General features: G+C 32.7%; 1 protein-coding gene and 1 long non-coding RNA gene across 2 annotated transcripts in view; both read right to left on the reverse strand.

Annotated features, from left to right (window-relative positions):
- LOC148272764 (microtubule-associated protein 1 light chain 3 gamma-like) overlaps positions 1-16,954 on the reverse strand; it is a 30,876-nt gene extending 13,922 nt beyond the window's left edge. Inside the window, exons 1-4 of the mRNA XM_088239605.1 lie at positions 16,483-16,954; positions 16,343-16,398; positions 4,037-4,171; positions 844-983 (exon numbers count right to left, since the gene is read on the reverse strand). Of these exons, the coding sequence (XP_088095731.1) occupies positions 846-983; positions 4,037-4,171; positions 16,343-16,398; positions 16,483-16,582 (429 nt within the window). The 5' untranslated portion in view covers positions 16,583-16,954 and the 3' untranslated portion in view covers positions 844-845. The remainder of the gene's footprint in view (positions 1-843; positions 984-4,036; positions 4,172-16,342; positions 16,399-16,482) is intronic.
- LOC148272765 (uncharacterized) lies at positions 12,551-14,180 on the reverse strand. Its single transcript, XR_015824783.1, has 2 exons — positions 14,126-14,180; positions 12,551-12,694 (listed from the first exon to the last, which is right to left on the reverse strand). It is a non-coding gene; the product is annotated as an uncharacterized LOC148272765 (long non-coding RNA).
- Positions 16,955-17,159: the final 205 nt, after the last annotated feature.

Raw genomic sequence — 17,159 nt, forward strand, 5'->3', positions numbered from 1 at the left:
ACAGCTAATGGTTGTTGTTATAAATTGGATAAAAAACCACTTCTATTTACTTGTAGGTAAAGCTTAATGACAAGTATAATACGCAGAAAATTTAACTTAAGCATGAGTAACTAACTAATATATTGTAAACACATATAAACATTATAACATATAAACACATAAACATTATAACATATAAAATACTATGAGATTTATGTAATTGTGATTTTCCACTGACAATAGTTTATAGTTGTGGACTAATTTTAGCTGTACCAATTATCAAAAGAGATTTAAGATGCTCATGGGTTAACTTAGGTCTGTAAACATTATTTGTGTACTTCATTTCAAGTAGTACCAAAAATAGAAAACAGGCCACGAGCAAATTTATGCAAATTATCTCTCTGAATCTTAAACTATAAAATTCCAACAATGATGAATTTTTACATTTGTCCTTAATTTTATCACTGCACTGTAAATTGATAATTTCAATGCTTCAGCTGAAAGAATCTCATCCACATAATAAAGGTTTCAGTTCTTTTACTTCATAAAAGTCAACAGATGGAAGAGTTAGGGAAATGTGGATGTTTGAAAATAGGCAGGATGGTAAATATTACACAGTGTGTAATGTGGCCACTTAAACCAGCCAATAACAGGCCATAAGCTCTGTAAATGCCTAGACTTCCATATTCCCTTCTCATAAACGTTCTCCTCTCTTTTGCAACAAATTTAGATCTCAATAACTCCCAAGGTAGAAACTCTAGTCTATCTACAAACATTTTGACATTTCACATTGTTGAGACCTTTATTCACTCTTGTCTTAAATTGCTCCACACAAAGTGGTTTTTTTTATTTGTATTTACTCACCTTTAGGAATAACCAAACATTTCCTGAGACGCATAAGTTATATAAAGGAACCCGTCTTCGTCTGCATGATCCTGGTAGGCTTGTGCCATTGTTTGGCTCATACTCAACATGGAACGGTTATTGACAAGAAGGTACACGGCCTGAAATCAAATAATTTATTACTTTTAACCAAACTCGTCAAATTAAGGGTAATCCGAGGAAGCTCCTAAAACAGGCAGCAGCTGAAACATCCTATCTTTAACGATTACTTAGTAAATTTATAAGTATGTATATTATATTTTAGGGGTTCAAACTGTCAGTAGGGTCCCAGTGACTTTCAGATCATAGGTTAATTCATATGAACCAGTGACGTCATTCAAAGTAGTGCGTTTTTATTCAAATATTTATTTTTATTTTTTCCGTACATTTTCAAGAAACTTTGTGGTACAATTTAATGCTCTAATTTTTACCCCACGCAAAAAATCATTTTTTGTATCCAATTTTCTGTGGGGCTGAAGTTCCTCATTATAACAATTTGAGTTCTTGAATCGCAAATCTTTTTGATATCAGACACTCGGTGAGTTCAATTCTTACATATCTGTTGTGGCATCGAGCCTGTTTCTGCACTTAGACTTTATTACAGCATAATTAGAAAATGCCACTTCGCATAAAAAAGTTGTTAAAAAGGTAAGTAAAACAATGATAGCTTGTTTAGACACATTGAGGTTCTCTTTAGGGGTTCAAACTGTCAGTAGGGTCCCAGTGACAAATCTTGCTGGAGGGTGTGATTTTATAAAATGCTGCGAACGCCCAGTAGCATTCTACTGGCAACACTATTGACTAGTCTAACTCGTTAGCGTCCACGTCGCGAACCCTGGGCAATGGGATCACACTCGCAATGGTGTGATCACAGCAGATAACGAGAGGACGAAAGGCAAGCATCTGGCGCCTCAAAACCAAAACCAGATAGCTAAGGAAAGGTAACCTGACAGAAAAACCCACCAGAGAAGGCAACGGGAAACCACTCTGGTCATCTTTTCCCGGGAATCACTATGGCGAGTACATCCAAAAGTCGTTTTCTTAGCTGCGCCTTGTTACATCTCTTTTACTTCACAAAAATCAACAGATGGAAGATTTATGGAAATGTGGATGTTAAAACAAAGGCAGAATGGTGAATATTACACAGTGTGTAATGTGGCCACTTAAACCGGTTAATGACAGAGCATAAGCCCTGTAAGTGCCTAGACTTCCATATTCCTTTCTAGAAATATTTTCCCTCTCTGTTGCAACAAATTTACAGCTAAATAACTACAATCCAGCCTGTCTACAAACACTTGGACATACTCAAAAAATTGTTGAAAAATAATAACGTTTTTTTCCTTACACTGTAAAGTTCGGTTATTCTCGCCGGCGTGCGATTTGTATGATAAAAAAAAATATTTTCTGTATACTTTATCCATTTTTGTTATGTTTAATCTTCAATAAGCCTTGCAAAATTTGAAAATCAGGTACACTTTGTCAAAAAAGAGTAGAAAACAAAAAAAATGTAACTACAGTCTATTAAAATCTTTCATACTATCTGCTTTATGTGTGCATAACAAAAAGTTTTCATTTAAATTATTCTAATGTGCCTACTGACACAAACCATAATGTGTATTGTTTATTTTTTATTAGGTAAAACAACAGATGTTCAATTAAAAATTATAAAAATAGTACATACATCTAGTCAATGTTTTTCACAAATATAATGATAGAACATATTTTTTATTCATTTAACTTTTTATACGTAATATGAATTGTTCATCGGGGGGCTTATTTGCCAAATGGCAATTTCTTCCAACCAACCAATAAAATAAACGTTTTATTTATATAATTTAAGTTACAAAACATATTCAATAGAAAATAAAATAAAAAGCCAAAGATATGCACAAACAGGAATAACTGTATTTGTAAATAAATTACCTTAAGCAATACTATTACTCAATGTGAAAAGGGAATAGAGAGGAAAGGAGGAGAGATTAAGGAAGAGGATGGAGATGTTTTTTCAGGGCCCCAATTGCAGTGGAAAGATAACAGAGCTATCTTTGACTGTCTATAAAGAAAAATCGATATTTGTGTACGAAAATGAGTATATTTGCATGAAAATTTAAAGTATCTTAACCAGTAACCTATAATTGAACATATTTAAAAGAAAAAAATGTATGTACATTCTGCTTTTCATACAGATAACTTAATTTTACTTTGTAGATAAAATTAAAGATAAATGTTAACTTCATCGATTGATTCGGTGTTTATTTTGTAGAACTCCATATTTAAACTTAATTAGAAATCAAACACTGATTTGAGTCTACTGAACACTTTATTTTATTTTTACAAATATAGAAATTCAAATATAAATACCTAAATTCCCCATTACCTATTAAACACTTAGCCTTGCCCTTAACCATTGGTTTTTCTCTCAATTATGATTAATGCACATGCTATAGTTCATAAGATTATTTTTATTTTCTACTTAAGTACTTTGAATTATATAACTATATAAGGACATTCAATCCATCTAATCTTCACATTCGTTTGAAAATGCCCTAACAAAGCAAAACAATTGTCACGAATTGTCGAAATTTTTGGTTTTTAAATTTTTTATATTTGTAAAAATAAAATAAAATGTTCAGTAGACTCAAATCAGTGTTTGAATTCTAATATTATAATGTTAACTTCCATTGTATTTGGGGCCCAGATGTGATTTAAACAGAGATATCTTTGATAGTGGATGGGAGATGATTCCTCAGTCGAGTCACATGGACACAAAATGAGTTAGAGAATAGAGAGGAATTGTGGATGGGTATTGAGAGGGTGCTTTGAGAATTAGATTGAAGAGGCAAACCACGAAATGATAAGCGTTGAACATGTTACACAATGAAGAAAAAACATATATAATATTAAATAAGAAAGAAAAGAAGAACTCTGTAAGAAGGTTGGAGATGAGTAAAAAAAACGGTGAAGTGGATGTGAGGGATTTGTTTAATATAGTTGACCAATTCGAACATTACTTACGATAAAAACATAAACATATTAAAAGCTTAGAAAAAGTACATACAATTAATACACACTGACAAATGTATGTTTACTTTGTTCACCGACAGGCACAGACACATTAACATAGGGTTATTACAAATTTGAACGTACTGTACTTACAATTGATTGACTTATTTACCTGATTTTGAAGAATTTTCATTCGATTTCTTATTATCGCAAGAAACTGTGACATGGTGATTTCTTGAGGAACAAGGAACTTGCTTTTGTCCAGCAATGGTAGATTTTTCTCTTTATAGTATCTTTCTACAACCAGCTGAAAACCAAATACATTATTGGGCGTTGCTTTAAAAAAAAAACCTATACAGCGTGTACGGTAATCATGTAGACATCCAAAACCACGATGATCAGTATGAGTAAGAAGACATATTGGAACATTAAAAAAAAAACTTTAGAAGCGTTTCAGAACTCGAATCGGCTTGTGGTCCCGTGGCTAGAGTTGTGGACTCACGGATCAAAGATCCGAGGTTCACGCCTTACTCTACTACAACTTATTTACAACTCGTTGAAAATGGTCATCAAAATTGAAATATTTGAGTAAATCATAACAACCCAAAGCTTCATTTATTAAAAAAAAAAACATTTAACCAATATTTGGTTGCTTACTTCTATAGAGGAGAAAACAGGAGTGATCGAGACAAGTGAACAAGACTGATCATGTTACCTTCATGTAACAAAAAAATGATCAAGATACGCTGCGATTGGTGTACCAATGCAGTGCCCTTTGCACCATTAGGTGCGGAAAGGGAATGATGATGATAGTTCATAAGATTATTTTTATTTTTTACTTAAGTGTACCTTGAATTATATAACTATAAAAGGACATTCAATCCATCTAATCTTTGAATTCGTTTGAAAATGGCCTAACAAGGCAAAACAATTGTCACGAAATTTCTGTTTTCATATTTGTAAAAATAAAATAAAGTGTTCAGTAAACTCAAATCAGTGTTTGATTTTTTATATTATATGTTTAAAAATGGAGTTCTACAAAATAAACACCAAATTAATCAATAGTTATTTACTCATTGAAAATGCCCCCCAAAAATTCAATATTTTGGTAAATTATACAAACACAAACATTTGTTTTTTTTCCAAAAAGAAAATAAAAAATGAGTATATTTTTTGTGAATACATAGTTTCTTGACACACCGAATATCGTCCTAGCTGGCTCTGCGCTCTGCAGAAGAAAGCAACCAATCGGTTTATAAAATTATTTTTTTGAATTTCGACATGCTTCTAAATATTTTTTTTAATATGCCAATATGTCATCTTGCTCATACTGATCATTGAGGTTTCGGATGTGACAGAGTGTACCATACATGCTGTAGATCAGGGAAGGATTCCTAAAGTTTTTCAGCAACAGAACACTTTGGAAATCTGAAAATTTTAATAAAAAATGTTTTTAAAACATTTTTTATTTATTTAGTAATGAGGAAGTTCAGTGGTTTAAAAAAAAAATATTTGTTAAGATACTATGAAACTCAGCCAAATTTTTTTTTTCTTCTTTTTTTATAAATCGTACTAGCTGACCCGACAGACGTTGTCCTGCCGAAAACTAGTAATAGTTCTACATTATCTCTGCGTTAACTTGCCTTGGAAAATACATTTTATTGATAAGTAGGTACCTAGGTAATTGTTTGCGATTGAATTCCAAAACCAAAAATTGTTCATATTTAAATATTAAATTTAAGTAGGTACTTGTTTATGGTTGAATTCCAAAACATTACATAAATATTTTTTTCAAATATGGCATTCTTTTTGCAAACGTCAAACTCCGGTCTTTTCACCAACAGAGGGGTGTACTTATGTAGGAATACGATTTTTAAAAATGTATTGAATTTAATATTATTTTAGTATTACCAAAAATCCAGTAAAAAGAAATAAATGGATAGAAATTATCAGGAATTTAAGGAAAGAATCTGATTGAGACCCACAAAAAACAAATGCTGTTTGTAAACATTCAAAAACAAACTTTTTTATAAACAAAAAAAAAAAAATCTTTCCATTTTTTTGTCAATGCGTTCTCCTCAAATGCAACCCTGGTAGATCGATGAATAAAACATTTATGTTCTTTACTTATTTTTTACACATTGGATTGAAGATTTTAATATCTACGAACACGCACAGCGCAAAGATCTATATTTCTCTGAAAACCGCACGTAAATCGGTTAAGCCGTTTAGAAGGAGTTTAGTGACATCACACGTACAGAGGAATTATTTATATACAGATTATCAGCGCTATGATTTTTTAAAGTTTTGTATTTCTGAAATAACTCCGCGTGTAACGTCAGAGGTTTATTTCCGCTTATTCTCATTCAGTTTTTCCCATTGGTCCAGAAACACCAAGCAGACCGGAAATCTTCCATAGCTCTCAGATCATACCCAGATAGCAGTGAAACTTGGTACAAACTTGATTTAAGATTGATGGAAGGTTGAAAAGGAAAATTTGACGCGACAAGTTTTTATCAAAAGTTGCTGGAATATTGTTATGACAAATTTGAAGAGACAAGTTTTGACAAAACTTGCTGGAATCTTGCTATGTCAAGAATGGTATTTCAAAATCCGAAAGTCATATAGTGATGATCAACACATTGCCATATACATAAAAAATATGTTGAGAATTCCTTTTTTTATTTAAACTGTTATATTTAATCCCAGGACTTTTCTACAAGGCCGATTTTTTTTTTGGCACCACAACAGGCCGTGAGGCCCAATTATAGTGGTGAATTACACCACGGTACGCCCAGCCTTAAGAAAATCACTTTTACTTTTTGCGTTCTCACCAGGAATCGAACCCAGAACCTTCAATGTGTGAGCCAAATGTCTTAACCACTACACCACGGAGGCCGCAGAATTAAATGTTAATACTCAGTTTAAAGGATAAACTATTGATATGCCACTAAGGAAAAAACATTAAAAATGAGTTTTTGTTGCACTGTCACTCGACAAAACCGTCTTGTCAAGAGCTCTTTAAAAGTAAGTATGATAAATATTTCATCCACTGCATAGTGCTTACAATAGTTTAAACTGATTAATTATTAAATATCACAAATATTATACTATTATTGAATTGAATTGATTGAATTATGTTTTATTTACAGAACGAAAAGGCTGTTGATAATGTATCGATATAATAAACCAATACTTTAACCCCAGAGGCTCTTTTACTTCACAAAAGTTAACAGATGGAAGAGTTGAGGAAATAAAGATGTTTAAACATAGGCAGAACGCTTAATGTTACACAGTTTGACACAAAGTGGCCACTTGAACCAGCCAATGACAGTACATTAGCCCAGTAAATACCTAGACTTCCATATTTCCTTCCCAAAATGTTTTCCCTCTGTTGCAACAAATTTTGATTTGAATATCGGATACTTTTTACCATGAGAAATCCCGCTAGTCGAAAAGCTAGTAAGTCATAAAACAGTTTTATTTATTTGTTTCAGAGTTGAGAGACAAAAGAATGCACCGGACTCTGATCTCCAGTCAATTGACATGAATTACTTGTCATCACATCATCTCACTTTCTTGGCAAAAATAGCCCGTAATTTTTGTTCAAAATAAATATACTGAGTAATAATAACAAGATATTTTATTTAATATTAATAATTTTAAGTAGCTTCGTGTTTTTTATTTTTTTTGGTTTGTGTTTTTTGTTTCATTTTTTTTGTTTTTTTCCTTTTTTGTGTTTTCTTGTTTTTTTGTTTTTTTTTTCTCTATTTTTTGTTTTTTTTTTCTCTATTTTTTGTTTTTTTTTAATTTCTTGTTTTTTTTTTTGCTAAATAAATCCAAACTTGCATGATGTTTGTTTTTTTGTTGTAAAAAACAAACATCATGCAAGTTTGTTGGATGGTAACTAGGAAGTTTGCTTTAAACTTGCCTCAAGTTTACAGAGTTGCAATCTCAAACTTGGGTCAAGCTTGAACTCTTGATACTTCAAACTTGATACAAGCTTGAGGCAAGTTTAAATTGCTATCTGGGTAGGTTGATTCATATGAACCAGTGACGTCATTCAAAGTAGTGCGTTTTTATTCAAATATTTCTTTTTATTTTTTCCGTACATTTTCAAGAAACTTTGTGGTACAATTTAATGCTCTAATTTTTATCCCGCGCAAGAAAACATTTTTTGTATCCAATTTTCTGTAGGGCTGAAGTTCTTCATTATAACAATTTGAGTTCTTGAATCGCAAATCTTTTTGATATCAGACACTCGGTGAGTTCAATTGTTACATATCTGTTGTGGCATCGAGCCTGTTTCTGCACTTACACTTTATTGCAGCATAATTAGAAAATGCCACTCGCATAAAAAAGTTGTAAAAAATGTAAATAAAACAATGATAGCTTGTTTAGACACATTGAGGTTCTCTTCCAACAAACTCGTAGTGGCCGACTGAATTTTCGGTATACATTTACGCACATGAACATATACGCATACACTATAGTCCTTAAAATGTAACATGATTAGAATGACACTTGTCAGAAAAAGTGACGACATAACTTTGTAGTAACGTCAAAAGAGTTAGTTATATTGACACACGAAAAATCATTTGTATCTGGCGTGTTAATTTATTTTTTTAATACAATGCATGAAACATAAATCAACATTTATATATAAAGTCAGCTTTAAAACTAAAATAAACCTAATTATTAACGACGTTCTTACAAGGATACATCATTTTGCAAAAAACGTTAGAGATGGACAAATTGATCAATGTAAATTGATCGAATAAAAAAACAATTCATTTGATGTTGTTCGTGAAAAAGTATAAATGTCTCATTTTTTGTGAATAATTGTGTTAAACACACCATAATAGGCTTGTTTTTGCGTTTTTTATATCAATTTTCGGAAACAGAGTGATCAGTGATCAGTAATTTCCCATCACTAAGTAATGAAAATAGTTTGACAGCTGTCATTCTAATCAAGCTATATTTTAAGGACTATAATGTACATTGTACATACACACGCGTACATATATATAATGAATAATAAATTAATGAAAACTTACTAGTTTTCATTAATTAATGTTTTACTAAACAATAAAAAATAATATGTCACTAAAAGTTTTGCTCTTGTAACGTCTCTACCTATAGCAAAAGAGTTGTTTCGGAACACACCTATTCAGGCTCCGTGGATCACAGTTTGAGAAACCCTTAACCCTGCCATAAATGGATCATCACAAATTTAAAAAAAAGTTTTCGTACACTTTTAGTTCGAAAATTCACCCACTGCGTTTGAGCCGTCGCTCTTTAACAGACCTGTTGTGAACTTTATTAATTTGCATTGATTAAACATTTTGTTACGTAGTGGATTTTTTTTTAGTTTATTTCATTCACTTCTGTTAAGTGGAGGTTCAGCCCTACAAGAAATTGGATACAATAAATGTTTTCTTCCGCGCGGTAAAAATTGGAGCACTCAATTGTACGTCAAAGTTTCTTGAAAATGTAGAAAAAATATATAAAAAATATTTTAATAAAAACGCACTACTTTAAACGGCGTCACTGGTTCATATGAATAGAGATAGAGTTCAATGATAAGAGAGTTACGGAAGATTTCCAGTTTGCTTGCCGTCAATGGACCGAACTGAATGGGCAGAACTGATCGAGAATAAACGGAAGAGAACCTCTGACGTCACACGTGAATAAATATAATATAATTATGAATAACTTATATAGCGCCATTTTCGTAATATAATACCTCAAGGGCGCTTTACAAAGATAAAAATTTAACTTTTTAATTTAAGAAAAATAATGTACTTTTGCATATTACTTTAGAAATACAGTAGTTGTTTTAGAAATACAAAACTTTCAAAATCAAAGCGCTGATAATACGATACTTGTATAAAAATTGAAAAAAAAAATGGCTTGGTTTAATTAACAAATAAACACTTAACTTAGCTTAGCACATTATACCTACATTAAAAGTCTGTTAAAAACAACGATAATTCGTGATCCGTACTTTTTTGAGCAATTCCTGAGAATTGAACTGATCCACGAATTTTCATACTAAATTCTACAGTTAATTCGTAAAAACGTATATTTCTGACATATGTTCATAAAATATTATCATGGTTCGTTAAAAAAAATTCAGGAAACACAGAGGGTTCGGTCATTGAAGAGTGAACACCTGGGTGGTAGATATTATGTAGGTACATAAATTAATAAAATGACTATTCAGTAAAACAGGTCAACTGATCTCGCGAGAAGATTTAAAGACATAAACAAAATCAATTTGTAGTTTTATAACACTAAACCTTTAGCCATCCGGCGTTAAATTACGGAGAAAGTAAGAAGTCCGAAATCAGCTAATGAAAGCTAATGCTGAAAGAAATCATACAAAAAATGGTCCTCTTGAACATATATCGCCATTTTTGTACAGCGCCCTTGAGGTAGGTATTATTTTACGGAAACTGCGCTGTATAATTTACTCATAATAATAAAAGTAACGTAGAATCACACCATTTATTACGTTTAATGTTGAAATTATGAATTTATTTACAACACCTCCATATTTGCAATCATTTTGTGAACATAACATCATATTTCGACACATACGTAAATAGATTATATTTTCCATACTAAAGTGATCTAGAAATTCCAAATATAAAAATAATCTAATAAATAATATTATGTAGACTTCGTAACGTAACATTTCAGTCGAACTTTTCTTCATTCAAACGTATTCTCGAATTTTCTTCAGGGACTATGGTACCATGGACTGATTTTTTATGAGAGGTAGAACCATACAAAAACTTATAAAAATCGCCTAGTTTATCTGCCGTCTTCAGACGTGGTATTTAAAAATAAATGTGATAAATAATTTTGAAAAACGGAAAAGGGATTTTGAGTATTATTCAATTAAAATCTATAACCTACTTCCACTATCTATTAAAACAATTAGTAACGAGAAAATGTTTAAAAAGGCTGTAAAAAAATATAGTGGAGCTAGGTAGAAGTAAAATAGATTGTCTCAACTGCTCCACAAGTGTATAGTTTATGTTAGGTTTTTGTTATTTTCATTGTGCGTTTTGTAATATAAATAATATAGATGTACATACATACCTAGTTTTTAAAACAGTCACCCCAGTGAGGTCACATTTTTTTTATTATTGTTTATAGTTTGTAAGAGTAAAATATGAAAAAAAAAATACTCTTTCTCAAAAACAAAAACCAGAATCGGTTCAATTTTGAGGTGCAGAAACGGGACAATGAAACGTCGATTTCAGTTAGACATGATCAGCCCGACGTGCAGCCTTTTTCGCATAGTTTCAGGGAAGCATTTATTGATTAGAGAGTTGTAGGATGAGATTTTTGAGGGTTGTGGAGCACACCAGATAGAGATTGACAGAAGACACAAATCAGACGAGTGTAAATCTGAGTCAGGTATAATTGATGAGATTAAGAAAGGATCTCTGAGATGATTCGGTTTGGATTTTCCAAATGATTCATAAGGATATTTTTAAAAGTACATTATAATAAATGTTCCTCCGAAGATTCGCGGTATGGTCCTGAAAACTTGTATATTTTTTGTATTTATTTTTATAAGAAGGTAAACATGAACAGAAAATAAAAAAGGGAAAATAATGAAACCCACAAAATCGCGAAACCGGCTTGTCAGCTTCTTACAAAGAAAAACGTTAGAGAGATTATATAAATTGAAAAATTAATAAAAACATTATTAAGAACTAAAAGCATATGTATTTTTTACACGAAATTTATTTACAAAAAATTAAATAGATGACTGTTAACATAAAATAATAATCAATATAAAGCCTTGTTACATATTAGAATTCCAATCGTCTATTCGCTTAGTAGCTGCAAGACGTGTTGTAATCTTACTCCTTTTTATTATTCATATTATTTTATTTTTTAAATATCATTAATACACTAAATTTATTTGTCAATTTTTAAAATGTGTAAATGGGGGCTAAATTTCTAACTGTCTATGCGCTCTGTAGCTGCAGGACGTCCTGTAATCTAGCTCCTATCTGTTATATTTTTTGATTGATCTTAATTAAAAACGAGGAACTAGAATCCCAACCGTCCATGCGCTCTATAGCTGCAAGACGTACTGGGATATTTATTAATTGTAGAGCGCCTTTGAGGTAATATTCACAAAAATGGCGCTATATAAATAATCCAACTATATATAGCCATTTACTTCTTTTTTCTCAAAAGTTTTGTCAACATTTTCTTTTAAGATCTGCTTAGGAATCTTATTGAAAATTTTAGTAATTGTATAATGAAGTGTTCTAAATAAATGAAATGAATAATTGAACGGTAGCCAAAATAATAATATATGGTATAAATATAGTCCCCGTTGTCTAAAGTCTAATGATCAGCGCGTTTGCCTACCATGCAAGAGTTCTCGGGTTCGATTTCTGGCATGGTTGATATGAAATTTTTACTCGAAATAATATTTTTACACAGAAATTTTTCGTAGTCCAAGAGCTGGCTACTAAAGCGTAAAACTGACCATTTTGCCTTCATGTACCAAAAATGAGTCTTTGATGCTTGCTGCGTATGCCTCAGGATAACCTAAACCCAAGTTGCCTCTTCTTTAAACCTACGGACTCACGCCGTCCTGAGGTGCTATTCTGAATCTTTTCTACCCTCTAGAGAGTGGTTAATTTGTGAATTTTATTTTTTTGCATGCAACTATACCTTGCTTCATATATTGCCTATTTATTGATAATTTTAAGTTGCTAGAATTTCACTCGTCCATGCACTTTGTAGCTGCAAGACGATTGGTAATCTAGCTCCAATAGGTAAATGTTATCAACTATCAAATATCTAAATTTAGTAAATGGGGTGTAGAATTCCAACTATGCATGCGCTCAGTAGCTGCAAGACTTGTTGTAATCTAACTTATATTTTTATTTAAAAACATATATTTCGTTTTTGAAAATATCACTAAAACTCTAAACTTCCTTGTCAAATAAAAAATAAACAAAATTTATATAAGGGCTAGATTTCTTACTGTCCATGCGCTCTGTAGCTGCAAGACGTGATATAATCTAGCGCATATATATTATAATTGGAGACGAGAAACCTGAATCCCAACCGTCCATGCGCTATGTAGCTGCAGGACGTGCTGGGATATTTATTTATTGTACAGCGCCCTTGAGGTGATTTTTACAAAAATGGCGCTATTTAAATTATCCAAATATAAATTGCCACATGATTAAACGTTAGATGATGAATTAAACTGTTTTAAAAACAGAAAAAAACTAATACGGTATGGTCCATTCTACCTAATTACCTAAGCGATTTGGATATGCAGGTCGCAATAATGCTATAAATGAAAATTGTCATGTTTGATTTAAAGTGTTCATATTTAACAATGTTTGAGATGAGTTATACATATTTAAATTTATTTCGACAGAGAGGGAAAACATTTTTGATAAGGGAATATGGAAGTCTAGGCATTTACAGGGATTATGACCTGTCATTGGCTGATTTAAGTGGCCACTTTACACACTGTGTAACATTCACCATTCTGCCCATGTTTGAAATTCCACATTTCCTCAACTCTTCCATCTGTTGACTTTTCTTTTTAAGTAAAAGAGCTGAAACCTTTATTGTTGTGAAGAGTTATTATATTCCCTTCTCAAAAATGTTTTCCCTCTCCGTTGAAAAAAAAAATAATTTGAATATCTCTCTAGGAAGAAATCTAGCCAGTTTGCAAGCATTTAGACATACTCAAACATTGTTGAATTAACTACCTGGTAAAATAAGAAGTATAAAAATTGGAAAATTGTTTTCAGGCGTTGCCTAGTAGGTGATTTGGTTCAGCCGGATGAATCTCACCCACGTGATAAAGGTTTCAGCTCTTTTACTTCATAACAGTCAACAGATGGAAGAGTTGAGGAAATGTGGATGTTCAAACATGGGCAGAATGGTGAATGTTACACAGTGTGTAAAGTGGCCACTTAAACCAGCCAATGACAGGTCATAAGCCTTGTAAATAACTAGATTTCCATATTGCCTTCTCAAAAATGTTTTCCCTCTCTGTTGAAATAAATTTTAATGTCTGTATTTGTTTGACGTTTAATCATCAGTGTGGCCAGATACGAAGCAAAGTGTAAACTCGTGCAAAAAAATAAAAAACAACAAATAAAACACTCTCTAGGGGTGAGAAGTTTCAGAATACCACCCCTGGGCTTGTATTCCAAACGCTCTCGCGGCCGTATTATCTAGTGTATTTACATACAAAATACACGAGTAAAACTGTTTTCTCGTGCCGCGAGAGTGGTTCAGAATAGCACCCCTGCTGCTTAATCGCAAATAACTATCGACGTGCATTTATATTAATAAACGACGTGATACCAATTTCCCACCATGGTTGTTTATCGTATTCGAAATCACAATGGAACATCCGTGAACACCTAATATTAAATGTCAACATATTTAAGTTTCACGACGTCTAATCCAGCTGCGCAATCACATATTTGAATTTCACCGTGTGTAAATATGGAAAATATTCCAAAAGTGCTATTATTATTTATTTATTTATTACGCTTTTTATTGAATTTAGCCGGCGGTTGGCAAGCCGAATGTCAAGAAAAGCAGTCGCCATAGTAATTGTAATTGTAATTTAATTTTCACTTTTTTGTACAAGATATTACTTACTATTTTGCCAATGCAATACATTGTACTATTTACTATAGAAAACGCTGATTTTTCGCCAATGAACTGTATTTATTTACGAGGAAAACAAATATCAAACTGACTCGAGCGTTGACTTAGAGATTATACACGCGTTGACTTGACTGCGATAACTTAAGCATGTTCATTACTGTTCATTGTGATCGCTCAAATGCTCAGCATGTTTTTAAGCACGTCGATAGTTAGTTGTGATTGAGCTACTCTAGACGCAGTCAAATCATGTGATTTTTTTTATTTTATTCATCAACATTATCCCATTTCCGCTCCTAATGGTGCATAGAGCACTGTATTGGTACACCAATGGCAGCGTATCTTGATAGTTTTTTATTATTCTCGAAGGTAAGATGATCAGTCTTACGCTTCAGGTGCCAGTGCAAGCACTATGAAATATTCTAGTGTAAACTATTCTAAACACATTTTTAACAAATGTTTCATGTTAAGCGTGTGTGGAATCGGACCCGAGACTTTTATTTTTTTAATTATTTTTTTTATTTTTATTTATTTATTTATTTTTTTTAGAGTTATTATTGTAATGATTTATTTATTTAGTGTTGTATTCTTTGGTAATAATTCTGTATAAGGAAATCGAGTGGAGATTAGTCCGCTTTATATGGTGTTCCGGTTAGTGCGTTTGCCTGCCATTAAATTACTAAATAATTACTACTACTACTACTACTACCATCACGCCATTTCCCCGTAGGGGTAGGCAGAGAGAATGGACCGCCACACACGTCTATCCTGACATACAATCCTAGCCTCTTCCCCATTCATACATCTTGTCATACATGCCCTTCGGTTCTGTCTGCTTTTGACATGACCAGACTTAAGATTTTGGTTTATCTGATCATGCCACGTCTTCCTTGGTCGTCCTCGTCTCACGTTGCCGTTTATTTTCGCCATATTTACTTGTTTTACCATTCTTTCGTCGTCCATCCGTTCTACGAGACCAAACCATCTCAGAGTCCCTTTCTTAATCTTATCAATTATACTTGACTCAGATTTACACTCTCGCCTGATTTCATCATTCTAATCACAAATAATAATACAAAATATTAATAATACAATGAAAATCCATTCACTAACGAAATTTTATTGAGCCGTGTAGATTTTTAAGTCTGAAATGGGCCTGTAGGCTAGTTATTAAAGTATAAACGAATTTACTCTGGATTTAAAGCGTCATTTTTGTGGAAATTACATCAACGGCGCTGTACAATAAACATCCCAACACGCCTTGCGGCTACAGAGCGCATAGGCGGTTGAGATTCTAGTTCCTCGTTTCCAACTGTGTTAAATTTTAGTAACATGCAGGAGCTAGATTTCAACACGTCTTGCAGCTACCGGACAGTTAGAAATCTAGCCCCCGTCAACATTAAAAAAGTGACTAAGAAATGTTTTTTACAAAATATAAACGTTTACAGATAGAATCTAGATTACTATAAACATCTGGCCAAATCAACGAATGGAAGGATTGGAGAAATATGGACGTTCAAACATAGGCAAAATGGCGAATATTGCTCAGTGTGTAAAGTGGCAACAACTAGCCAATGACACGTCATAAACCCTTTAAATGCCTAGACTTCCATATTCCTTCTCTGAAACGTTCTACAGGTTTTTTGTTGTGTAATAATCTTAACGACTCCTTGGGGAGTAAAATCCAGTCTTTTGTATCCCTACTAACATTTGGACAAACTCAAAATATTGTCCGTAAAATTATATTAAACAATCATTATTTAAATGACGAAAAACGGGCTTTTTCACTTACCGGTATTTTTGTGGGGAACTTGCTCCGGATGGCGGCAACTTCGTCCTTTCTACTTTCTGCCAAACACCGAATTTGAAATTAGACCATACTCGACAGTTACATAAAATTAGCACACTACTTATTCATGATTTGTTCCTTACCGAAGCCTTTCTTAGTCTTGAAACACTGGCGAACATTGCAATTGACGTCGTGTCTGAGGATATTCCTCATGGTTTTGGATGTGGCGTAGGTCAACTCCATGTATGTGGCCAGGGCGGACAGAGTGCGGAGCGGAGAAGCCAATCGGCGGGTGATATTATTATTATACCGCTATTATTGTGTTCTTGACAGACCGATAACCAACTATCAATAATGGCGATGTCTGTATTTACCGTGTAATTAAATGCAACTGATTTATTTCGCTCGCAACAAATACACTGCAGGTCATCGTCATTATCTGTTGACAGAGAAGTTGCAATACTTTTATGTCAGAACCTACTTTTTTTAGCAAAATGGCTGACCGGTCTTTCTGTCAAACGTAAACTGATTATTTTTATTTGTGTTATATTTTATCAATTTAGAAATATAATTCTACCCGCGTCTTTGTTGTTACTTGTTATCACACACAATGGCGCCGAGAGTTTGACGTGTTTTGTAAAAGGAACGAAATAAATAACGTTGAAATAATATTTATCGTCAACACAAAAACGCGATAAATCTATTTTTGCGTGAAATTACATTTAAAAAAAAAATTAAATTGCAAATGTCAATGGCCTACCGATTCAGCGCCGGATCTAAGGGGCGCCAGCTATCTGAGAGGCGCTTACTGAAAAGGGAC

This window comes from Micrasema longulum, unplaced genomic scaffold (genome assembly GCF_059751315.1).
Source record: "Micrasema longulum isolate JH-2025_06_02 unplaced genomic scaffold, ASM5975131v1 h1tg002195l, whole genome shotgun sequence".
Lineage (NCBI taxonomy): Eukaryota > Metazoa > Arthropoda > Insecta > Trichoptera > Brachycentridae > Micrasema > Micrasema longulum.